This window comes from Manis javanica, chromosome 6 (assembly GCF_040802235.1).
Source record: "Manis javanica isolate MJ-LG chromosome 6, MJ_LKY, whole genome shotgun sequence".
NCBI classification, from domain to species: Eukaryota; Metazoa; Chordata; class Mammalia; order Pholidota; family Manidae; genus Manis; species Manis javanica.
This window is the reverse complement of record NC_133161.1, coordinates 67,766,362-67,792,660: the sequence shown is the minus strand read 5'-3', so window position 1 is coordinate 67,792,660 and position 26,299 is coordinate 67,766,362. Positions and strand designations below refer to the sequence as shown.

Genomic DNA, 26,299 nt, shown 5'->3' with positions numbered 1-26,299 from the left:
GTGAGAATGTTTCTCTCCCAGATTCCCTGATAAATCCTTCACTATGTGCTGCACACCCATTCTCCAGTCCTACATCAAAACATAAACCTGTTTGACTTGAATTCTACTTGCCCCACGTACAATTTTTACTAAGTGACCAGCCATTCTAAACAGGCAACTTTATAATGAGGGGAAACATTCCATGCTGCCCAGGAGCCTGCGTCAGCAACACGAAAATAATTACTTTGGCCATTAAAAAATTAATAAATTACAAAGTGTGTGCCACCTAAAATAAATCTTTAAAATGTCCTTGCCCTGAAAGAAAATGCCCACATTTTCCTGCCTTAAGCCTTCTCACTGGTTCCCTGGACCGTCCTGCCCTCACACACTCTCCGGTTGGCCCCCAATTTCTTTTGTGCACACAGTAAAATCACTTGGGGTTGATTTATAAATGCAAAATGCAATCGTCTAATCTCTTACTATTCACTAAACATTCCTTCCCCAAAGAGGGAAATTACTGCTTTTTTTTTCTTCCTTTTTTAATAAAAGGCCCACTGATAACAGGTAGGAACAATAAAAAGCAACTCCGGGGAGACCTGTATGTACATAAACTAGAATCAAAACGTAGATCTAGTTGAATTATTGACTTGGGCTCTATTCTCATCCTGTATCATTCTGAAGGCTCTTCAACATCACTCTCTTTCGGGTTTAGGAAAGCTTCTCCCAGGGTAGGCCTCACTTAACTTCAAGTTAATAGACTGCAATCGACACAGACCAATTAGTAAGGCTGAGAGAAGCTAGCCACAGTGTCACCATGGCAAAGGGGTTATTTATTTTGCTTCTCCTTGTGTGATGTGGACAGTGTTGAAAGCCCAAGAGAGCTTTAATCAATTCTTAAGTTGCTGGAGTCATCCACTCAAGTTTACTCGGGCAGCTCTGTCTGGCATGAAATTGTCAAAAGATAGAACACAACAGGATGTGTATCTTGTACACAGGCTTACACACACACACATACATACTCTCTCTCTCTCTCTCTCTCTCTCTCTCTCTCTCTCTTCTTTTAAAGCTCCTCACCTTGGATGGTATCACACCTGCCCAGCCACTCTGAGGAAACAAAGCAGTCCTGAAGGACGAAGGATGGTTGCTGATAAAGAAGTCAGGGACAGAACAGGTCTTTTCACATGCTGATTTCTGCCATAGTTGTAGGTATTCTAGCTATACCTGCAACTACAGCTCTAAACAGACCACTTCTAATACAGGGGAAGGTAATTACACTCACAAAGGCACCTCTGTGTCAGGGTCGGGCACCAGGAGCCAGCAGGTCTGGGAGACGGAGGCTTAACAGAGACTCCTGCAGTGAATGCACATTGTCTAGCACGGGGGAAAATGCCAGACCCAGGGACCCTGCAGCATTCAAGACAACAGTGGTGCACCTTGTCTGAGAAGGTTATTTAATGCTGCTGGCACCTGTAGTCAGAGCCACCCCTTTTCCTACCTTACAGGTTTAGAATTTATTTGGCATGTATAATTGTATATTTTGATCCTGGAGCTACAAACAATGAGCAGCATGTCATGTCTTGATCCCTTAGAATTCCTCTTTGTTTCTCAAACCAAGCAAGTTAACCCTGTATACACAGCTTGGCAGCACCTCGCCTGCCCAGCCAAGAGACAGTTAGGACTAGGCGCCTTGGATTTGAACAGGGTGTTTCAGCATCTCGCTGAGAAATATCACTGCTGCCAAGACTTGTTATATGACTGTGTCATTGCTGTTAAAATCAAATAAGCAGCCAACAATTGGAGACTTGATATCAGTAACACTGAAATCACTCCAATTTGAATATGAAATAGCAATGTCTATTATTTTTCATCCAGGGACTTTCAGGATTTCTCCTTAACTTCATTGCAATTCTAACAAAAGCATGGCAATTCAAGATTTTTTGGTAGGAAATGCCACTGCCGTGTCGGTTCTGGTTCTCTACTCTTCTACTATTGTACATGCTTTGCCATCAACTCTTTTCATCATTTACAAGGTTTGGAAATCCAGTTTTATTAGACAGAATTTTAGTCTCTAAGCATGTCACCTTCACAAAGCTAATCTGTAAAATATGTCCTTGTTCAATTTTTCTTTTCTTTCCCTTCTTTCCCCCCACTTTTCCCCACTACCTATTTGCAAGTTACACAGTCTATTTCTAGTCTAAAGGTTTTCACCCTGGAAATCTCAACATGCACACTTGACTTAACAATCTTTGTTATCTTTACCTTCCTCATGTACAATACTTGCATTTTAGACCACTTAAATTATAAGCAACTGCTCCATCTTATTGTTGTTACATATTTTACTTCTAGTTTTAAAAACATTAAGCATTGTAATTACCAGTTCATATATACTTAAATTCCGGCAATGTTATATGAAACATCAATTCTTTGCTCTTCTTCAGCACTCCTTGTTGCATCTCAAAACTGTCATTTGGAATCACTTTCCTTCTATCTGAAGTACATTCTAGAATTTCCTTCAGTAAAGGAGCTATTGGTGATACATGCTTTCTGAGTTTTACTCATCTAAAAATGTCTTTCTTTTAACCTTGCTCCTGGAAGTCATTTTTACGGGGTACAGATTTCTAGGTGGAAAGGTTTTTCCCTCCACACAGTGAAGATCCCATTCACATGTTTTCTAGGCTTCTACTCTAAGCTGGCTGTCACTTCAATTGTGCCTCCTTTAAAGGCCATCTGCTTTTTTCTCTGGCCACTTGAGAGACTCTCTTCAGCTTTCATATGCAGCAGTTTCACTGTGATGTGTCCAGTCTAGACTATTTTTATTTACCACTCTTAGGATTTGTTGTACTTTTTGAATCTATGGATTGATACCTTTCAATAAAATAGTTCAGAAGATTTTTCAGCCATCTCTTCTTTCCTTCTGGTTTTCTCTTATACTTATTAGACCATCTCACACTTTACTCTGTGTCTCAGTGTCTCTATTCTGAATAATTCTCTTATCTTCCCGTTCTCTAATTCTTTCTTCAGCCAGAATTTTGAAATGTTGTATTTTAAATTTTAGTCACTATAGGTATTTTTACTTTTTAATCTTTTAAAACAAACACAAGCATTCATTTTATAGTTCTGATAATTTCAAAATTTTACATCTCTGTACGTTTAAAATTTTCCTGTTGTTTTTGCTATCTCTTCTTGAAGTGTCTTATTTTCTTATGTGACTTGAGATTTTTGATTGTGAGCTGCTCATTTTTCTTGGAACATTATCTGTGAAAATTCTTTAAGGTCTGGGCTGATGGTGGGTTCCTCTTAAGAGGATTTGTTTGCCTCTGTGAGGTACCTTGGGGAACTACCAATTCCAGAGTAGTTAAAAATAAATTCCCAGCCTGAGGTTTTTCATATTACCAAAGAAATGGAAACTTAGCCTACAAACTCATGAGAAACAAGCTTGGAGTTCCTGATTCTTGGAGAAAGGTTTTTCCCTTCCCCTTCTCTCTCCTTCTCAGAACCAAAGCAAGTTTCCTTGCTGCCCGGGACATGAGAAGGGAGCATATTTTTAACTCTCACTCTGAGGTATGTATAAGCCTTTGAGGTCCCAGCTTTATTGGGAAGGAACTCCTTCAGGAGCAGGAATTGGATAAAGCAGGGGTGGTACCAAGAATAGAGACTTAAAGGAGGCACTATCAAGGCTGTGCAAGTGCCAGGTTGGCATCTGCGAGTAAGTACCTCCTTACACCTTGTGACCTGGGTGCCTCGCTTGCCTTACCTTCATCCCAGCCTTTCCAGTTACCTTAGCACTTTGGGCAGTACCTGGCTGTCCTGAGTCCTCAAAGCTAACGCTGAAGTTCAGGTGTTTGGCAAATGCCTTCAAGGTCAAAGTCAGCTTTAGGGTTCTGCTTACCTCACCTAGTTTTAGGCTTGAATACTCCTTGCTAACACATAAATTTGAAAAGGCTTGTACAAAATACTTAAAAATGTATTACCCAACATTTTTAGTTGTTTTCAATGGGTTGGTCAGACAAAGAGAAAAGTTCTCTATTTCAATTCCCTTCAGCACACTCAAGTGAAGGCCATTTCTCTACAACATCAAGCATTACTGCTGATGGGCTAGCTGAGCTGGGTGTTCTCTTTGTGTTTCACCTTTCTATGTGCAACTCTTCTTGAAGAGGAGGATGACTTCACAGGGAAGAAGTAGACAGCCTTCAAAGAAATAGTCAAATTTTCTCATCTTAAATATGGATCTATCTCTGAATTCTGCCTCTCATAGCAATGGTAGGACACTGCAGGAGCAAGAATACAGGTTTTGGAGTCAGAGACCTGGGCTCAGATCATTGCTCTGTCACTTAGCTATCTAATATTGGGTAAAGCTCTTAAAATATCTGTATCTCGTTTCTCATCTATAAAATATGAGTAACATTTGTACCAAGATATGATTAAATTTGAATCTAATGATTAATAGAAAGTACCTAATACAATACCTAGCACAAGGATCTTCAACAAAAGGTGTTGATATAAAGGAAATTACTATTATTAGTGAAAAGCATTTTTTTTTGGTGGAAAACTTAATGCTACCAAATAAGCTTATGCTAGTTTGCTAAATTCATCACACCTCACATGGGATTCTTTGGCCATCACAAGACATATTCTCTTAATTTTATAGTCAACAAACATTTCTTAAACTGGCCATCTTTTAAATGCATACCTTGGTCATAATTAGAAACCAGAGAAATATAAAAGTAGATTACTAGAAATATATCACTTCTGGAAAATATATTCAGAGCACTCTATGAACAGTGGGTTAAGTAGCATCACTTTCAATACTTTTAAACATGAAGAACTATATATTATATTCCAAAAGTTTACCTAAAATAAGAAAGTACTGCATTAATATAAATACATGCGTTAATGCACATATTCAGCAAAAGCAAGAACAAGAAACCAACAACAAAATACTAACTTGATAAAAATGTTTGCTGGAAAGGTTATCTGCAGCATGGAGGTAGGAGACTAACATTTTACTGTTACATACATTTTTAAATCTGAATCTTCTTTTGAAAAAACTATACTATTAAAATTAGTTTTTAAAAGAACTTTATGGCACTAAAATTATATGGCTATACTCTTTCACTTCCCTCAACACAGATCATTTTGAAGGCAATGATACATATTCACCTTTGTAACTTTAGCTACTAGTAGAGTGTTAGTCTTCAACAAATATTTGGTGAACAAATGGAAGAATGATAAAAATGAAATCATTTAGGCCCTTTCAGTATACTCAGCTCCTTTGGGGCACTATTTGGAAAAAAATAGTATTTTTCAAGGTGTCTCCTTTTACTTGCCATTCCGAAGTCCAAGATAGTACCTTACCTAGAGGCGGCTGCCGATGCCTGACCTAGGGGAGGCTGCTGACCACACAGTATCAAAAATTACCCAGCACTGGGGCAGAGTGGAAGGAGGCAGGTATTTCTACAAGAATCTGTTAGTTGACATCCTGTAATTTAAAATTAGTAACTTACATATCATACATACCATCTGCTAAATCCTATGTTATTTATATGCATTATTTTAGTTAAATCCCCATGACAATTCTATGGATAGGGGCTATTACTATCCTCTTCTTTTAAATGACACTTCTGAAACAGGGATAGATTCTTTTAAAAAGTCTTTTCTTTTTTTTTCAGTTTGTTTTTTCTTAATGCAGTCTTTAAGCAGAATATAGACAATATAACATGACTTCCAATATCGTTGGCAGTTCACACCAAAACCCGGCCCCTTGAGGTACTTGGCAAGCTCCCTCTAATTTCTAAAATTCTGCCTTCTAGTAAGACAAAACATCCAAAATGTTCATTTTAAGGTAGATATTTTTGACATAGCTATCAGGAAGGCACAAAGTTACTTTGCAGTGAGCACAAACAGGTATCGTTTGGAATAGCAATATGGCTCCCCTGGCAGTTTATGAGGCTGTCTGTGTAGCATGTGTGGTTTGTACAGCTACTGTGGTGATCAGGAGAGTTCAGAGAACAGAAGGGCCCCCTTGCCTTACAATTCTCTTAAAAGAACACAATATTTTAAATTTTCATGATTTAAAGAGTTGATGTAGTGCTAAGGTAACATGTTCTTATTGTAAAAAACATAACAAAGCAAAATTGAGTCTTTCTCCTATAAGAACCAAGATTTTAAAATGGCCTTGGGTACTAAAAGCAATTAGCCAAAACAATCATGTCACAAACCTGCCCTCAGTGATCACACATTCATGATGTTCAGGGTCACCTCAGTTTTTCCATCCCCACTTCCCTAGCACACTCACTGTCAACCAGGACACGGAACCTGCCAACTGCTTGATACCTGTGCTTAGCATACAGCCTTGTTCTTTAAAACTTCCCTGAATCATCAGGCATGTGCTTTCTCCTATCTGGCTTACAATATCTTTATGTAATAGCTCACGTTTCAAAGAGAGATTGGATTAAGTTTGAAACCTAGCCTTCCACTTACACACAACACAAGGTATGTGACCTGACAGAAATACCTAAATCCATCAAGCCTTCCTTTTTCCTCAGCTATAACTTGGAGCTAAAAAAAAAAAAAACTATGTGCCTCATAGGCTGTAGTAAGGATTACATGATGCAAAGCATACAGAGCTTTAAACATGGAGCCCAGTATACAGTAAGCACTCAACAAACATCAGCTCTAATGAGTTGGTGTGCATACACAGGCACGTGCACCCCACACCACAAGCCTGTCTCTATGTCCCTCCTGAAGGCCGCAGCCCCGCATTCCATCTTGCTATCTTTACAGACTTCAAATCTTTCCAGCCTCAGTGACTCTTTTTCCTCTGTCTACAGACAGACATGGTTCCCTAACAATATTAAAACAAACAATAAATCTTTCTTACCTCCTCTTCCCCCTAACATTATCTCCTTATACTCTATTTTTAATTCTAGCTGTTGTACTCTTTCCTTTCTTTCACATAAAGCCTTTAGGTTTAGTGGTTTGTTTCTGCTAAATAGGTCAGCATAGATTTCTACTTCTGCCATTCTACTTAAATTGATTTCTTAAAGATAGTCATTGACCTCCACCTTTAAGTTCAAAGACCTTTTTCTTGGGATCATCTCTCCTGGTCTCTGCAGCACTTGAAACCATTCACCTCTTCCTCCTCCCCTTTGTATCTCATCCCTCAGCTAGACTCCACAACACTATTCATTTCAGTTTTCTTCCATACGGCTGCTTCTGCTATTTTCTCCATCCACACTTCTCCTTCTGCCACTTAAACGGGGGAGGTCTCTGAATTCTGTCCTTGATGTCCCTCCCATAGCTTGGAGCTCTTACACTCACAGGTGACCCTCAAAGAGCACCTACAGTCTCCTTCCTCTGTGAGGCTCTCATCCTCCATCAATAGGACAGCAGAGGAAACACACTGGACAGGGGGTCGGCAGACAGTCTCAGTCTTAGCCCTGCCCCTGCCCACCTAAGTCACCAGCAAAACTGCCAAAGATTCCTGCATTTCTGTCATTAATTATGAAGGTAACATCAGAAAGAGGGCCTTTTAAGGCTCTTGCTGCTTCTCAAATATTATGAAATTCTAAATGTTAAAGCATCACCATCCATCCAGGGGCTCAAGCCAGAAATCTGGGAGTTACTGTTCCATCTGCCTTTACTTTTCACCTTTGACCACTTTCTAAGACCTTGTGAGACTAACTCTCCAACATCCTTCAAATGTATCCCCCCCATCTCCATCCCTGCCATCATGGCCCTCATTTAGGCCCGTGTCACCCCCCTGCCTCTCCCCCAGCCTCCACCCTCCCAGCTGGCCTCCCCACCTGCAGTCTTGCTTGCCTGCATGGCATCCTCCACACTGAAGCTGACTTATCCTTCCTCCAACACAAACTGGATCATGCCATTCGACTTGGCCCTGCACCTGGTTACCTAAACTCATCCTTTAAGCCCTCTCCCCTTCAGAGCCTTCCTGCTCTGAGGTCAGCTCCCCCTCCATAACTCTGTGCTCACCCCTGACAGCTTTCCTCAACAGCATATGTGTTGTATTCCAAGAATCTGTTTACTTGCCTGACTGCTCCCATGAAATGGCAAACTCCTCCTAAAACCATGTCATTGATTTACTTCCATATCGCCAGTGCCGAGGGCTGAGCTTGCTGGTTGAATGAATAGATGTCTCTGAAACTGGGAAAACCAGCTCTCATAATTAGCTACTGTCATAACATTCAACTTCCCCAATACCATGGCCTTCTTTGGCCATTACTTGCCAATCATTCACTCTCTGGGCTCTAACATCCTTGTTTATTACTTGGAAACACCTGGCTTTTGCTTACCATTCCTATGTTAAACAAATATTTATCACTGTCTACTTATCGTGCCAGAAATTGCTACAAGCAGCCATGACAAGGAAGGTCTCTGGCATCAGAGTGCACCCTAGATAAAGGAAACACAACACGGAGAGGACTATGGGATGGCGATGGGTGCTACGGAGGGGACTGGAAGAGGGGACATGCCAGCGGATGACCTGGTTGTCTTTCTGAGCAGGCGTCTGTTGAGCTAAGATGTGAGGGGAAGAACCTTCAAGCAGACTGAAAACCAAGAGGGAATGGGCTTGGAGGAGCTGGAGAAAGGAAAGTGTAGCTGCGGACAGGAGAGTGATACAAAATGAAGAGTGGAGAGGACAGGGCCAGCAGGGAGGGAACTGGGGTTCCAGTTTTAAGCACAGTAGGAAGCTGCTGGACCAGAGAGACACAGTTTCCACAAGGCACCCTTGTTTCTCAAACCTCTTTCCTGTGGTTTCTGCCCAAACATCATCTCCTCCAAGAGGTCTTCCCTGAGTACCCTATTAACATGTGCCCCCCATTACATCCTGCCTCCACCTCTTCTGCCTTCTCTTTCTTCAAGCTTCTTAGCACTGACTGATGTCATACATTTGTTTTCTTGATGGCTTATTTCTCCTATCCACTAAACTATGAGCAGGGTCTTGGTTTCTCACAGCCACGTCCTAAATGGCTAGAACAGTGCCCTGCATGTGGTTTGTTCTAAGTAGAAGTGAGTTGAATGAAAGAACTGAATGACCAGAAGGAATCTGACTTACACGTGAAAACACATCAGTCTGGCTGCTGTGGGGCAATGAATTTAGGGGAGTCAAGAGTCAAAGAAACCAATGATATGGCTTTCATTGAAGTCCAGAGGGGAGATCACAGTGGAAGAAGCAGAAGGGTGATAGCTACTGCCATGCTGGTCATAAAAACCATAAGATGTCCCTTGGTGTTAGAAAAGGAGTGTTGAGATGTCCTCATCAGTGGTTTCTTCATGTGGCGCCATGAGGCGTCATAAACAGATATTTTTAAAAGCTGCTAAATCAAGATATTATTCTTATGTACTTACATGTTAACAAGATAAAACTGATAAACTAATGCGATTTGACAAAATCTAACAACACTAAAAAATGCCCATGATCTAATGATTTTCATTGCCAGGAATTTATCATTTGTATATATTCACAAAAGTATGTCAGTTGGTAGGCAGAGATGTTCAGCCTGTCATTGCTTGTAATATTCCCAAACCAGAAAGAACATGAATACTCATCATTAGGAGCTCCTTTAAAACACTTAAGAAAAAAATTTTATATAGCTATTAAATAAAATGCAGAAAGAGCTTTAAGATTAAGGTATATTGTGTGTTTATAAAGATTCCATTTATGTTAAAATAGCACACACAACATTGATAGATATGGGTACAATTTCTGATAAACAGGGAGAGAAATGGAGGGAAGAGAGATAATTACTGTAAATGAAAGATTTTCTTTTTTTAAGAATTTATAAAAAATATAAGCAGTGGTTGTGTCTATGTATGCATGTGTATATCTATTCACATATACACACACATATTTTTTACCTTTTGTTTTATATATCCTTCCTCAGGATATATAAAAAACATAAGCAGAGAGAATGCAGCAGTGGAGAGAATTTTCTTTCTTTCATATACCTTTCTGAATTAGTTGACTTTTTAAAAACATAAACTTGCATTTTATTTGAAAAACAAACAACATCCCTTTGAGCTGTTGAACATCTCAAAATGTTGAGATGTATTTTGAACATCTAGCAAAATGAACAAGAATGTACCACTACATCATTGCCCACTCTGTGATTTTTATGGACAGTAGCTCCAATGATTGACTTACTCATGCACTATGAATGAATACACATACACAACATTTTGTATATGGATAAAAAATATATTTGAATACTCTGTCAAATGCAGTAGGACAAATGCCTTTGATTAGGATACAACAGGTAGAGCCAATATTCCTAAATGACTTTCAGGCTTGAGCCAATTATTTAATTTGTGATTATACCATCTGAAAATGTTTTTCAACAATGCTGGAGAGATCCTAGCTGTCAATGCCTCACTGACCATTTTTTTGTCCTCAAAAAGAAGATGTGAACTGTTCCATTGCTTCTTAAGGAAGCATTTTAGCTGTTATTAGCTGTGTTGTTACTTCACATTAAAGACTAAGCTCCATTCCATTCCTAAAATGTAATCCATTCTCTCAGTAAAGTTCTGTTGGCCTCTGTGGAAAAGGTAACACTCAAAAGTAGATATAACACCACTTTCTTTCCTAAGACAGAGTTTATTTGACTTACGCTCCAGGTGCTTATGCAATGAAACAAAAGTTACCTAGGGAAACAGAAATGTATCCTCATATATTCTTAGGAAAAGCAGTATATAATTGCATTTTTAAAGCATATATAATTGACATAGCTCTTTCAAAGGCAATTAACTATCCTGGCCTTTACTTCAATCACCTACCTAACTGTGCTATAACTAACTCTCTCTAAATGTTACCATAAGATGGGGCTTTGTTTAGAGTTCACTGTATCTGCTCTAAACAATTTCTACTCTCAGGAATGTGAAATGTTTATCTCATCCACTTTTTTATTCAGTTGTAAATGTATTTCTAAACAAGTATCTTAATTACCGTTTGCTGGAAAGTCACAGAATAGTTGGGTATTTTGCAAGTCAATTTAGGAGAAAAACAGAAGGCCTGGTTAAGTCCATTTTAGGTGGTGGTAAGCACTGCAGTCTAAACACACAGACAGAGCCAACCGTTCCCCCTCTGGGGCCCGTACTGTCACATCAACAAAGCAAACAAAAGGTCCTGGGGAAGATGAATGAAGATTACCCATCCCAGCTAAAACTGGCTAGTGCTTCTCTTGTTAAGGACTCTCCTGAAGGGACCCATACCAGGTTTAAAAGTATTAGGTCACTGCAGGTCATCTGCATTTCGCTACCCAACCAGACTAGAAACAGCAAAGGTGGGTGGTTTTTTTGTACTAAAAAGTACTATCTGCAAACAAAATCATATTACACTACATAGCACTGCTAAAGCTGTGATGCCCTAAAGGGCTGGTTCTTCAATTGCTGAAGTGATGTCTGACCATGGGGAGGTGGGATTCACAAGAAACAAAGCTGCAAGGCTGGCAGCTGGCGTGACAGAAATGAGGATAATAAGACAATGAGACTAGATGGAGAGGTGAACTCGGGGAAGCCCAGGCTCAGAGGTCTTATGAATTAGCTGATGATACCAATAGCCAGCAGAAAGGAGGAGATGGCCAGGTCACTCTACTGCAATGAAACAAAGTTTCCAGAGCCCAAAGTGTAAGTGACTTCACTAGTTAACCATGGCACAGCCACGGCAGCATTTGGGAGGGCAGCACGAGCCCGGTGGAATGCCTCTGAGCAACATCAAACCACCAGGCCAGTAATTAACCTCACTTTATATGGAAGAGGTCTCTTGCTCCAACTTGAGCAATCCTGCTCCTCTCAGGAAAGCAATTACAGCATAGAAGTGGAAACAAGAAACTTCCGAGCCTCAGTTTCAGCTCAGATACCATCCCTGGCAGCCTCTGTCCCTCTGACTGCAAGATCAGGACACCAGCTACTTCCTTTAAGGGTTAGAGGGGTTTTAGATTATGAAATGTTGTGGAGATGACAAGGACTACGTCTCAGTCTTATATCACTGGCAGGCAGTTTAACAGTCTCTGTTTCTATGTCAGCAAACAAGTTTTTACCGTTTTGTCCATCTAGACATTTCAATAGCAGTCACTGCCACAGTCCTAAGTGCTTTTCAGCAGACAACCCATCGAAAGACTGCTTGGGAGCTTGGCAGAATGACATGCTGCTGTGTCATGGTATAGTCTTTAAGAGCCTAAGAATTTAGGAAAGAAGATTTTCTTCAAATTGATCAATGCTATGCCTCATGACAATACTGCTTATTTCTTACAGGTAGATAATTTGGGAAATGAAATAGCTCTAGCATTGTGTTCCACTGCACATTACAGATGGAGCATTTTAAGTGCCATTTTAAAAAAACAGCATTATTTTTTTTTCTAAACACCACATATGCCTATAGATAAGGCAAGTTTAACCCCCTACAAATAGCTGCAAAAAGGGGGTCTCACATTATATTTGATCCTTACAGAGTCTCACATCTTCCACCCACTTGACCTTGAGAAGCACAGAGGATTTTGGGGAAAGGCAGATTTTTCTGAAACAACCTCAGTTATTGCTACCACTGGATGTTCACCAATGCCACCTGCAAAACTTGAGTTAAAAAGAAAAGAATAAAAAATTATTCCCAGGGATAGGGCTTCACAAATGCTGTGCTGAATGACAAAACAGACATTTAAAGTTCACTTTCAAAGGCAATATGGTAAGTCGTTACATTATGGGACCAGTTATATCCACTCAGGATGAACTGGGACGAGGAAAAAAGAAAACAAGTCCTAATGTTATGTGTCTGTGGGATGAAACTTCAGGAACCATACTGCCCACAGAGCCCAAAAGTGCTTCTTCTTGCCAGCTTGGGATTAAGATGAAGATAATATATTCTGTAAACCTATATGGAAAGGCTGACTGAGAAAGTGGTGATCAGGACACTGACCCACAATTCACACAAAGAATCTGAATAAGACATTTCTTGATATGTATGAAGAAAAAAAAAGCAATATTAATTTTATATAATGTGATTTTATGTGTATGTGTAAATAAATCAAACCTACTTTAAGTAGCTTGACTTCAGGTTTACTTATCCCTAAAGGGTTACTTATTCAAAGTGGTCATGAAAAAATTTTTTGAATCTTCTCATTGAAAAATGGTAAACATTTGATAAAGTCTTATAGCTGGGCATATATGAAGCTAATTCTAGTATATTTCATTATAACTTTTTTGGTAGAGGAATGTGAATAACACACTTCAAGAATTTTCTAAACATTTGGTTTTGCAATGATTTCAAAGAACTGCTTTCTAAATGAAAAATGGTTAAGATACAAAATAATTATGACAAGGCACACATAGGGATAGGGTTGGAATATACAGGACCAGAAAATAAATTCCTGAAGTGGTATGGACTTCTCCTTAAATGAGCTCAGTGTACCTCCCCAAAGGTGGTGCCCTCTGATCCTTACATCTCTCCTTCACAGAGTACAGCACCAAGATTTGGGTTTTTGTATCAATAACAAATCCAAATGAAGCTCCAGCCAGCGCTGCTGCAAGGAACTGTGAACTGAACACTCGTGGACACCACTCACATCATAGTCATCCTTGATTTGCAAATTTCTGTGGACAGTTTTTTGGCAGAGCAGGAAAAGGCACCTCCTTCTAACTGGCACGAAGGTGCCCGCTGGGCTCTAGGAGAAGGTCTTTTCTAGGTATAGAAATCTGAGGATTGACTTCATGCTGATGAGCAGTTCTGTTCACACAGTTTGCCCCTTTTACTAGTTTGGGAGATGAACACATATCAAATAAGTAACTAAAAGGGAAGATACCTTGTAGATCCCAAAGAAACCCAGGTCCCTTAGGACGGACAGGGCACTGACTCGGGGACCAGTGGTGATTTCTCCAGCCACTTGCAAACGGATCTTGACGATTTCCAAAGGATTTGTGAAAATCACCTGGGAGCCTCCTGCCTGGAAAGAAGAAAAAGAAAAGATTTAGGATCAAAGTAGGGTAATGATAGGAGGAAGAGATGAGTGATTATTCTCATCCACAGAGCTTAGAACTTTCTATCCTCAAGAGACTATAGTTTCAGTCTTTATCCCCTAGCAGTTGGTGATTATGAGACTGAATCAAAATACAGTTACTGCCAGGAGGACTTAGGTAAAGAGCCTATCTCCTTCACGTGGAGGCTGAAAGAGAGCGAAGACCAGAGAGAGGCTTTTACTGGCCTTGCCAAGGTCCTCACACTGAAATGACCAAGATTCAGCTGCCTCAACAGAGCTCAGGGCCAAAGGCACAAAGGCAGCAATAAAATGAAAATCAAATAGTGTCCAAATAAAGAGACACACATCTGCCTGTCATAACAGGAAGGGACAGGGAGGACACAGCCTCTCCTATGACTGACTTCAGGATTCTGGCAGTAATTCAAAAACTGCCAGAGAACTTGTAAACTTAGACGAAAGCTATTTTCTTAAAAAAAATCATGTTGATCATCAGACACCATTTTTTACGGAGTTACACATTCTTATTAATTTTATTAATGTGTTACTTGTGTATAGAATTGCTCTTTTCATATGAGATAAATGTCAAAGCAGTAAAAATATTACATCAATTATGGCCCAAACTTGGAACGCATGGTATTTCATTCCAGCAGTGGCTGGTGCCACACCTCCGACATCAGCAGGGAAAATCTCTAAAGGGCGCTATAAGGGAAATTTTAAGCTAGCTATTCTGAAGCTAAGCCTATATTTATAATAAGCAATTACATTCTTCCTTACTGTACTTCAACTTGTTATTCCTTGTCACAAATACATTAAACTCTTATATTACACAAACTAAGGCTGATAGGAAGTATAGTTCAGAATCTTGATTATGCACTGATGTACCAAACTAGACACAGACATGGTGCTGACATTTTATATATTAGTAGATGCCATTATGTATCTACCAAATACCATACAAAACTACTTCTTGTTAGTCTCTGATCCCATTAACCAATGCACGTGTTGTCACAAAATGGCCTGTACTAATCAAAACCAGCTACAAGGATGGTCTTCAAAGTAGTTTGTATTATCTAAAAACAAAAATTAGAAACAACATAAATATCCAATGGGAGAATTAAAGATGGTGGCATGAGAGGTGAGACAGACCTCCTCCTAAAACCACATATAATAGGAAAATATAATTAATACAACTAATCCTGAAAGAGCAAGAGGGAGGGGCGAGGGAGGGTGGGTGGGGAGGAAGGGGAAGGGGATTGAGGGGTGTTATGATTAGTACACATGGTATGGTGGGATCTTGGGGAAGACTGTAGCAGAGAAGGCAAGTAGTGACTCTGTGGCATCTTACTACACTGATGGGCAGTGACTGCATTGGGGTGGGGGGGGACACGACAACTGGGGTGATTATAGTAACCACATTGGTTTTTCATGTGAAACCTTCATAAGAGTGTATATCAATAATACCTTAATAAAAAATATCCAATGGTAAGGGATGGAATAAATGAATTTGAGTATGTCATGCAACGAGGTACTATACTGCCAATTAAAAATACTGTGGAAAATGATCAATATATACTGTGAAGCAAAAACTGTCATGTTTAAATGCATGCACACCTTTCTCCCTGCTATCCCTGACCATCAAGTAGGAGAGATATACCAATGTGGTGCTTTTGAGATGGTAGGATTACAAATGGTTTATTCTCTCCTTTGCCATTTTTTATTTCTTCTATACAGATCATGTGTTGTGTCTACAAAGGAAAATAAAAACCTCTGCATAGCTTACCTAATATGTATTACCTAACACAGCAATGTTAACCAAAAAAGCAAAGAAAAATATATATCCATTAACTCTCTAAATCTCTAAAAACTGTATCGCGTTTGCTTTTCCGTTTTTACCAACTGGATACTTAATCAAAACAAACTTGTTCTTCAAAACAGATCAAGACTGTCCCTCTGTCCACACATTAACCTGTTAATAAGGCAGTGGTATTCTCCAACGTGTAGGCTGCTAAATGGACTGGCTCTTCTTACTTCCTTTTACCACATTTCATCCATCACCTTCCCCTCTCCTAGGTGACCCTAAGGAGGTGGGCCAAACATTCTTGGTAGAGAAAACCTGGGTTGGATTCATCAAAAGGCCTGAGAAGGCCCTTCTAAAGTGGGAAGGGAAGCACAAGAGGATACACCCATGGGCTGGTGTGTTCATCTGGCTCCCAGGAGACTTTCTGCTCTCTCTTCTGTATGGCTCAGACAGCTACAATTTGCTCCCACACTGCTGCAACCTGCAGGAAGGAGGGAAGACACCCCTGCCTGTCTGCAGCCCTTGGGTATTTCCTCGCTTTGTACCTGCATCTTCCCACATGACACGGAGGGAAGTAAGCTGGCAGAATAAAGAGAGGAAATGGACCTGGCCTAGTGACAGCACTAATGGCACAGTAAGCATTGTGTTTGTGCTCTGGACCTGAGCTCTTGAGTTGCAAAAATAAATGAAAACCGAGTATTTAAAAATCGTTTTAAGAGTGCATATGCTGAGAGAGATTCCGTGAGTTGGAATATACCTGAGGCTGATTTTTAAAAGCTCAAAAGTGGGTGAGACCATCTCCACCAAGGTAGCATGGAAAGCAGCCAGTGTATGCTCATCTTGAAGACAAGGACGCAGTGCACACTCACCGAGCACTGGCCATGGGGGATGGAGGCAGCCGAGCACCGCACATGAAGATGGAGCCTCGGTCCTTACGTGCCAAACCATCTCACTTATTGTGAGGATCAAGGACAATGGCGACTGTACTGCAGCCAGCACAGTGCTGAGGACAGCAGTGACTCCAAACGTGTAGGTTTATTTTCCTCTGTCTCCTAATTTGATGGTTGTCCTCAACTGCATGTTACAGTCACTTGTGGCTTTTAAAAAGTTGGGGCTTCTCGACTCTACTCCACACAATTAAATAAGAAATTCTGTATCATTCCTTTAAAACAAATTTTTTCCTATGTGATTAAAATGTGCAGTGAGAGTTGAGCATCATTTGGGTTCACTACATCACCTCTAGTATCTTTTTCAATTCTGAGAGGCTGCTTAATAGGCTTACTTCAAATAGTTTTCCACACTCTTTCAGAGTAACTTTTCATGTTTTACATCTGATCTCCTAACAAACTTTTTACACATACAAAAGTGGTGCCATTATTAAAGGGTACAATTCTTTGGTATAGAACCACTGCATTATTCATTATCTTCTATCTGGTGATTAAAAGGTATTATATCATATAGATACAATATAATAAAAATTTATACTCAGTTCCCTGACTCTCAGCCGATGGAGAGATACCAATTCTTAAAGCACAGCAAAGTGAATTCTCTTCACTAAGATGATGCAAGTTGGATCTACTTTGGAGAGCTGCAGGGAACAGAAGCAGAGGAAAGAAAGAGTGTAGTGATACTAGTAAAAAATAATGATGCACTTGTTACCTTGGGTGGGCTCAGAAAGAATGAACCTACAGATTCAAAGTGGCACATTGCAGAGGTGCTGAAGATGAATTGGTCCTTTGGAGTCCAGCTGGAAGGAAATGAGAGACCCCAAGGCACCAAGAGAAGATGCTTATCATCGGATGCACAGTGTCTGGGCATCACCACGCCTTGGTCACTGAGCAGCACGCTGTCTGCTGCTCTTCTGGCTCCTGGTCTATTATCCATTCACAGTACCTTCCCCATGTCCCTCACTTGCAGAGATCAAAGATAGCCGAGTCCGCAGACGGCAGACAGGAACACCTATTGTGCACAATGTCTTTGTGTCCCTCATCACTTGAGAGCCCTGGCTGTGTCAAGATGTTGTTGTTTTTGTGTGTGGAATTTTGTCACAGATCTTCTCCCTATGATTTTCTGGAGTCAGTGGCAAGGAGGACACGAGACTTTCCGTACCGGCTCCATGTGGTACATTGTATTTACAGTGGGGACACTGACTTCTTTACAGGGTCATTGGTATATTCTTTGTTACTGAAATCTTAGCTACTGACTAGGATCTGGATCCATCTAAAGAGAAACGCATATATCTCTTGTAGGCTCACTTCTCCTACTTGATCATTCATGCATATATTTGTTCACCAAGTATTTATAAGCAGTTGTGTTTAAAGTTTGTCCTAGAAACTGCAAGGACACAAGGTAAGGAAGAAAGCTTTCTGGTTCCCAAGGAGCTTGAAACAGGAGTAGAAGTAGTAAATACTCATGAAGCCCCCAATATGGGAGGTTATGGTGTTGCTTTGCATGTATTATACATCTTCAATCCAATTAAGAGGTATTTTTTCCAGATTTTACATAAGAGAAACTTAAAGCATAGAGAGATTCATGTAACTGTTATGGGATGAATTGTGCTCCAACAAAATTCATACACTGAAGCCCAACCTCCGGAGCCTCAGACTGTGACTGTGTGTGGACACAGGGCTTCTAAAAAGTAATTAAGGTAAAATGGGGTTATAGTGGTGGGTCCTAATCCAGTGTAACTGGTGTCCTTGTAACAAGAGGAAACAGACACAGATGCATATGTGTGCAGACAAAAGACCATGTGAAGACACAAGAAGGTGGCCATCCTTAAGCCAAGGAAAGAGCTCAGAAGAAACTGAACTGCTGACACCCTGGACTTGGACTTCCAGCCTCCAGAAATGTGAGAAAATAAGTTTCTGTTGTTTGAGTCACCCAGTCTGTGATAGTCTGCTACGGCAGCCCAAGCAGACTAATACAGCAGCTTATCCAGGGCTACACAGCCAGTAAGCAAAGGATTGTCTATGGAGTCCAATAAATATAAGCCTTAGAGATAGTGAAAATGGCACATGAGAAAAAAAGATAATTATAACACTTGATAAAAGCTAGGGTGCAGACAAATGGCCATGGCACTTCACACATCAGCTGGTGACTGAAATGCAATTAAGATTTAGGTAATCCAGGCAGAGAACAGCACAAAGGCATAGTGACAAGGGCTTGTACCCTTACAGGGGTAAACAGACCCAGCACCACATCAGCCCAGTGAAATTTTTGTAAGGATGATAATTATGACAAGATTGACATTATCATCCCCTAGCATTTACTGAGGGTTTACTATATAACAGGCATTGTGTTAAGAACTTTGTTAGCATTTTCTCCTTTGCACTTCATGGCATCATAAGGTAGATAACAATATGATTTGTTTTGTAAGTGAGCAAACCATAGCTGAAATGTGTACGGCTGGCCTGCCATTCACTTCAGATGGCACGGGAGGGCCTAGAATGCCGCCCTAAGAATGGGGCTGTAGCCTGGAGGTGGTGCCTTCGTGTGTGAGTGTGGTGAGAAGAGAGTGGGCAAATGGTTTCGGAGCTAGAGAGATGGTGTCTCCTACCCATGTCTCAGCAAGATGACTGGGCAATAGAGGGAGGAAGCTTTTTAGGGAAGGAAAGCCCTAGGGAAGGGATAACAATTAGGGTTTTAGTAGACTAGGTGAGAGAGAGGCGGCCAGAATTAGGACAATTACACTAGTAATGAGGTAGGGGTAGGGTAGGTGAGCAATGGATGTACTAGAAACCAACAGGGCTTGGCTGCTGAACACAAGGCAGCAGTGGGTGGACTCTTAACAAGGACCCATGTCGAGCATCTATGTAACAGGAACAAGGGGATAAAGAGACACATGACATGTCCAGAAGGCAACGGCAGGGTGCACGCACGGTGAGTCAAGGACTGAGACATGTGAGCCAACTGAAGACAGGAGCTTATTTGGGATGAGAGGAGGGTGAAGCCCAGGACAGGAGGCCTAGAAGCAATGAGGAGCCTCTGCTCTGGGCCACAGTCATAGCAATCCAGGTGCAGAAGGCAGGAAAGGGGCTCCAGCAGGGAAAAGGCCAGCAACGTCTGCTGGCCCAGGGGTAAAGTCGGCCCACGGGCTGATTTGTGATCAGTGAGACGGGAAAATGGACACCGGGAATTACAGCCTGTGTCATCTTCAGTTAAGGAAAGAGATAGTGATAGTCATTTATGGAGGCAGGCAAGGTGGGAGGAAAAAGTATTTAGGGTAATTGAGGAGAAAAACCCAGGGGAGATTACAATAAAGAACCAGAGCTGGGGGTAATTACGTTATGCTTACCCAAAACAGCACAGGCTCGAGCAAAGGAGGAGAGGAAGGCAGAGTGTGAAGCCTGCGGATGTTTTAATGACACAAAGAGTTACAGGGTAATTTTGTTTCAGAGCAGAAACTGACAACTGGCAGCTGCCCTTACTACTTATGCCTCAAAGATAAAGAAAAACAGAATCAAATGGACCAGGATTTGGCACAAGGAGATGTGACTGAAGTTCTGAAGCATAAACCAAAACAGAAACAGTGGCAAAGACCCCTCAGAATCAAGAGTAAAACACTATTCTGGCTCTCCAAAAGAAGTTACCGTGAAGTTAGTCTGACCTGCAACACAGACAAGAAGTAGCTAATGACATCTAAAGATGAGTCTGATGCAAGCCCTCATGCATTCTCTCTCAACTCTGAACAGAAGGGAAGACACAGCAGGTGGCAGTGTGCTAACCGCTGACAGGGCTGCTGATCTGCACCCACCCCAGGGCACCCAGAGCCACAGCCTGCACCACAGCAGGTGCTCCATGAAGAGCCCGCCGTGTGCACAGGAGAGGAGGAATGACTCAGTTCAGTGCTATGTGGGTCCTTACCAAGGCTATTACTACCTACTGAACAAGCACATTTTATTGCCCATTGTACTAGCATTGAACACCAGCATCAATATGACAAAAAATTTTGTAGCATTTTTTCGAAAAAGGAACCTGACATTCAAAAACATACATCTTTAGCGGAGAAATATGGAAGTGCCACACCAAAAAATCTTACACTTTTTTTTCTTTACATAGGGCATTAACAAGGAATGACCTGACATGAAAAGTGTAGAACTACAAAAAAAAAAACAACCAAACATGGATTTTTTTAAAAAAAGGAACATAAAGGATCTGAATGTTAGAGTAACAAGTATCATTCTTAAATTGGGAGAATTCAGTGTTGTAAAGATGTCATTTGCTTGTAAATTAATTTAAAATGCAAACAATGTTGGTTTTCCTCTAAGTGAAATTATAGCTAAATGGTGAAAAGGTATTAATTTTTCTATAAATCAACTTAAAATTCAAAGCAATCCTCCTCAACAAAATCCCAACAACATTTCCTGAAGATGTTGGGAATATCCTGAGCAAAAAGTCATGTGGAGAATCTCGGGTCAGTACACATTCACACACATTTATAAAATGTCAGTAATTTCTAAGGTTTAGCCCAAGACTAGATAAATGAAGAGATCCAGACATGTAGGGTCACTGGATTCCCTAAAAAGACATATAAGAAGTGCTATTCAGAGATACAGTCAGTGGTAGGGGGAGCCCCTCCTCCCTGTGCGGCTGGGAGTCCCTCTCCGCCCACCTCACTGATCTGGGAGCTTCCTAATGAGTCCCTTGGGTCTCCTCATTCTGTTTCTTTAGAAGGTGACTAGGGGGCTGGTTCTGATCTATTTCTGCAACAATCCCATAGCCTGTGAAGATGAATATGGCTCTTCAGTCTTTCTGGGGGAGTCTCCAGCTTCGGGCAACTCTTGCTTTCAGGAGTTCTTGTCTTTTTTGTTTTATTCATAGAGTAGGTCCTATATGCTGGCAGAATTGGAGTCTGAAAGTCACCCTAATACAGGGAGGCCAAGACTTTGTTACATAAAAATCAATGGCTGGTACGGAAATTCTCTCTGACCAGCTGTATAAAAGCCTGGCCAGACTTTTTTGCAAAGTCTCCATTTTTTTCAAATGGTGGCTCACTATGAGATCTCGCCTAGCAGAGAGAAAGACGGAGTGGCTTCTGTTGCTCCTGCCCACCTGAGTGCTTTTTCTCCTTCCTTTTCTTTGGGTTTTCACACACTACTACTCCGGCACAAGCCTCTATGGGGCCTGGGGCTGGCACCTCTCCTCTAGGCCACCCATGGCCCTCCTTGAGGGGATCCCAGTGCTGATCGGTTCCAGTCAGCCCTCCAAGAACATATACGCATACAAATGTGCTCCAGGTCCCCTTCTGGAAGGATGTGGTTGGCCACCTACCAGGCGGAGGTAGTCATCTTAAGACTCACCTCTCAGTTACACACTGCCCTCAAGTGTGACCAGAAAGAAGACAGAGTTCTCTGAACAGCTGTGGTCCTGCCAACACTTTCTCCCCTGCTCCTAGAGAAGTCAGCGGGCACTGCTGAACTGCTCACAGTCATCCCCTCCCTCATGCCCACCAATCATGTGGATGGACCTGACCTATTATGTTATGTCTGCTGTTCTGGAAATGAGGAGACAGAAGCACTGAATTCTGTTCAAGGCAGTCAGAACTTGAAGCTAGGCTGGCCTGATTCCTAACCCAAGCTCAGTGCCATTATGCTGATGTGTTGTTTGTCAAAAAGCCTGTACTTTTAAACAGATTCATTTTCAGTTTTTTCTTTCTTGTTTAAACACTGTCTGTCTGAATCTTTGGTGGATCTGGTCATATGGGCTAAAAATCCCATGACTTGGAGAGCTTCTGTCTAGAAGAGACATTAAAGCACATAACGAAATATGGAAGAGCTGTTTTTCCAGACACAATATAACTGATTTTCATCTGATTCATCACATTTTTCTTTGTAGATCAGTCAATGAATCATGAGGAAGCAAGACCAGTATGCAGTACAATCCCCTGATTATCACCCCAAATGAGAATCTTGAGGAATACTTCAGACTCAGAAATGTGCATCTAGTGATACATTTTCAATTTTATTCAAACAGAGTTACGAAATAATTATACCGGTGTGGGTTTTACCTAAATACAGCAGAGCAGTTCAGGATAGGGGCAACTGAGCCAGGCAGACCTGCATTTTAATTCGGGCTTTATCATTTCCTAGTATTTGACCTTGGAGGAGTTCCTCAGACTTCCTAAGGCAGATGTGTCATTCATGCCACAGAGATGACACCACCTCATAGACTCGCCAGGAGGACCGACAGTATGCAGCCGTCAGACCCAGTGCCTGACACAGAGCAGCCGGTCAAGGCCTGGAGGGCTCTGCCAGGGGCCGACGTGGCACCATGGCTGAAATGCAGTTTTTGGCAAACTTCTTGACTTACCTACTTCAAACTTGCTTCACCTGTTAAATGGGCACTGACATTAAGGCTCTTCATGCTTTCAGCAAATACTGACTGTGTGCCAGCTCTGGAGCAGGGGCCAGGAGTGAACAAAACTGACAAGGTCCCCACCCTCACAGGGCACAGATCCTAGCTGTTCTCCACAGGATGATGCGTGGACTAAATGGGCACATGAAGTACATACCCCAGTGTGCAGCATACCCTAGTGCTCGAGCAATGGTATGGATTAGAGGTGAGTTTAGTTAACCAAACTCCCTCTCAAGGCCCCTACAAATGAGGGCTCAATTTTTTTTTCCCCCAGAAACATGTAAATTAAACTCTATTTCTGAGGAAAACCAAGCTTTACTGAGGATTGGTGAGAAGCTACATCAGGAAAAAGAGAAAAGAACTCACCTAAGTGTGTGATGGAGTGGAGCTCAACATAACCAGAGAATTTTTATTTAACTTAATTCATTAGTTAAATTCAAGCTGACATTCAATGTGGGTACTTCTAATTTTGAAATACTTTGTTATTGAGAAACAGTTAACCTGCCTGCTGCAGGTGATAAAAATGACAATGGCCAGATAACCAGCAGGAACTTCCCCATAACGGTATATTTGTGGGACTGATTTCTGCTGTTCTGTTCAGGGGCAGACTGCCCCCAGCACTAGCAAGACTTTGGAAATGTGCACCACTGGTCACAAAAGGAATCGAAAGAGGAGGCAGACAACCAGACACTAGATTGGTTGAGGCACAAAGGTCCCCCAGTGCTGAGAATGAAGCACAGTGCGTGTTCTCTGGTGAGGTAATAAGCCTGCTAGAACTGAAGGGCAACACAACTGCTCCCAATGCTCAGGATCACCTTCGAATGCTTTGGACCTTGAAAACTCTCCCCAGTGGATGCTGGATGCCTCATTTCAGTACCAATACAAATGAAAGTGTACATCTCCAGGACAGTTTTAGCTGTGGTGATTCCCGTCTCAAGTCCAGGATCTTCCTAAATTCACCTTTGCCTCCAGGAGGGCTGAGAGCAACCAGAAAGAGAAATGGGCCGTGGAAGCTACAACTATGTCAGCATGAAGCCCAAGCACCAGGCTTCTCAAATGAGTAGGGCTCTACTGACACAAAGCAGCATTTCCGAATGCTCTAATTTTTCATGTGATACAGTCCCCATGGTTCAAAGTAAAACCCCATGTTTTTTTTTCTTCTATTAATACCTCTCTGTAATGTGATAGACAGTCTGCAAACAATCTGATATGTGGCTCCTGCCACAGCTTTTGCCCACTGCCCAGGCACTACAAGCCTGATTTCTTCTTCTTTCTCACAATTTTGCCTCCCAAATCCCTCTTGCTGTGTTATATAATGATGTACCTCACTGTTAACATTTCTGATTCTGCAAAGGTAATTTCACTGTGGGAAGTGACGTATTTGTTTTTTTAAAAACAGAATTTCCAGAAAGCAAATATTTAGAAAGGTGATGTAATTAAGAATCCTGATGTCCTTACTGCCCAATTTCTCTAAGTACTCCAAGAACAGCGATCTTCACTAAAGTGGTCTTAACATACTTTAGGTCCAAGAATTGTGAACAAGTAGGTTAAAGTTACATGTGCCTTCAAAATGACTTGCCAGGGCTGTCTGCTCCTTACTTTTAACTACAGAAAATAGTGTCAGCTTAAGCACATTATCTGAAGGATTTGGCTCAGGAGTTCAATTTGTATTTCCCCATAATCCATTTTCTTTCACTGTTCATGAAACTAAACAAGCTTCTCTCCAAAGCTTGTTTACTAACCAAGACAGTATCCCTAAATATTCTTCCTGAAGATCAGGAAGTCAAAAGAACTGACAAGATGAAAAAGCATGTTTCCTTAATAATTTTCACCCCCTCAACCCTAAATCATTCTAGGCAACAGTCTTAAGGATATTCAGAGGATATTAAAGTCTTGCATTTAAAAACTCAATTCCATCATCAATCTGCTGTCCACAGAAAACATAGCAGTGTATTTTTTTAACACAGTGTAATTCCTGCTATACCTTAACTAAAAGCATGAAATACAACTGTAATTTAATCACCTCCCTTTAATTTGAATTCACATGGTAGATACTTACAGCTACTTAAAAAATTAAGTGGCAAAATGTATATGAAGAATATGTATCTTGATATTTTAATTATGCTCAATTGAATGTACTTAAAGTGCTTTTCACAAATGACATGTGCTAAGAATATCTAATTGCACATTGACATTCTAGAATGTGTGCTTACATGTGTCAAAAATAGATTAATATGAAGTTATGGAATACGGTTTTTTTTAAACTAACACCCAAATACATTATTTTATTTGGATACAAATAAAACTGTAACTAAAAGTCTACAACACTAAATGTCTAATGACTTATATATTACATAAGATGAATACTCAAGAAATGATGGTATTTTACTATTTGAACAAATTGGGAAATAAGGATTTCTTAAGAAATCTAAGCTTCAACCTATTTTACATTTACTAATTTAATGCTAAGTGGAGACATGGGAATACTTTCTACGTAGCACATGTATTATCATCATATATAAAATGTAGGTACAAACTGGATATCCAGCAAATAGCGGTGTATGAATTAAAACACAATGCCCAATAGCAGTCAGCTGCTGTTGACAAACACTGAAGACAGGCATTCAACAACCTCACAGAGAAGCTGGTGAATGTGAGGCGTTGTGAGGCCAGGAGGCTACTCACTAACGCTGTTAAGCTCGAAGGGAAAGTGGTGGACCAGTACCTCACAGGCGGGGTCATCACTCTGCGGCAGTCAGGGACTTGAGTTCTTACTGCAAGCTGAGAAAGGAACCTTTATCTTAACCCTAGTGGTATCGGCTCAGTTGTGTCCCTCCAAAACTTACATGTGGAAGACTTAACCTTGTACCTGAGAATGTGGCTGCATTTGGAGATAGGGCCCTTCAAAAGGTAATTAAGGTAAAATGAGGTCACCTGGGTGGGCCCTAATTCAATATGACTGGAGTCTTAAAACAAAAAAAACAGATTATTATTCAGACAACACAGACTGAGGGGTGACCATGCGAGGACACTGAGAAGATGGCCATCTGCAAGCAAAGAAGAGAGGCTTCAGAAGAAATAACCTGAACACATCTGGATCTAGGACTTCTGGCTTCCACAAGTCTGAGAAAGTTTCTGTTGTTTAAGCTATACAGTCTGGGGCGTTTTGTTACAGCAGCCCTAG

The 26,299-nt window shown here is 41.0% G+C and overlaps 1 protein-coding gene across 5 annotated transcripts in view; it reads right to left on the bottom strand.

The window, feature by feature from the left end:
• Positions 1 to 26,299, bottom strand: part of SLC25A13 (solute carrier family 25 member 13) — a 177,108-nt gene that overhangs the window by 16,110 nt on the left and 134,699 nt on the right. For all 5 annotated transcript variants that reach the window (XM_017676680.3, XM_073238804.1, XM_017676681.3 and 2 more), the window contains one exon: positions 13,791 to 13,931. In XM_017676680.3, coding sequence (XP_017532169.2) covers positions 13,791 to 13,931 — 141 coding nt within the window. The remainder of the gene's footprint in view (positions 1 to 13,790; positions 13,932 to 26,299) is intronic.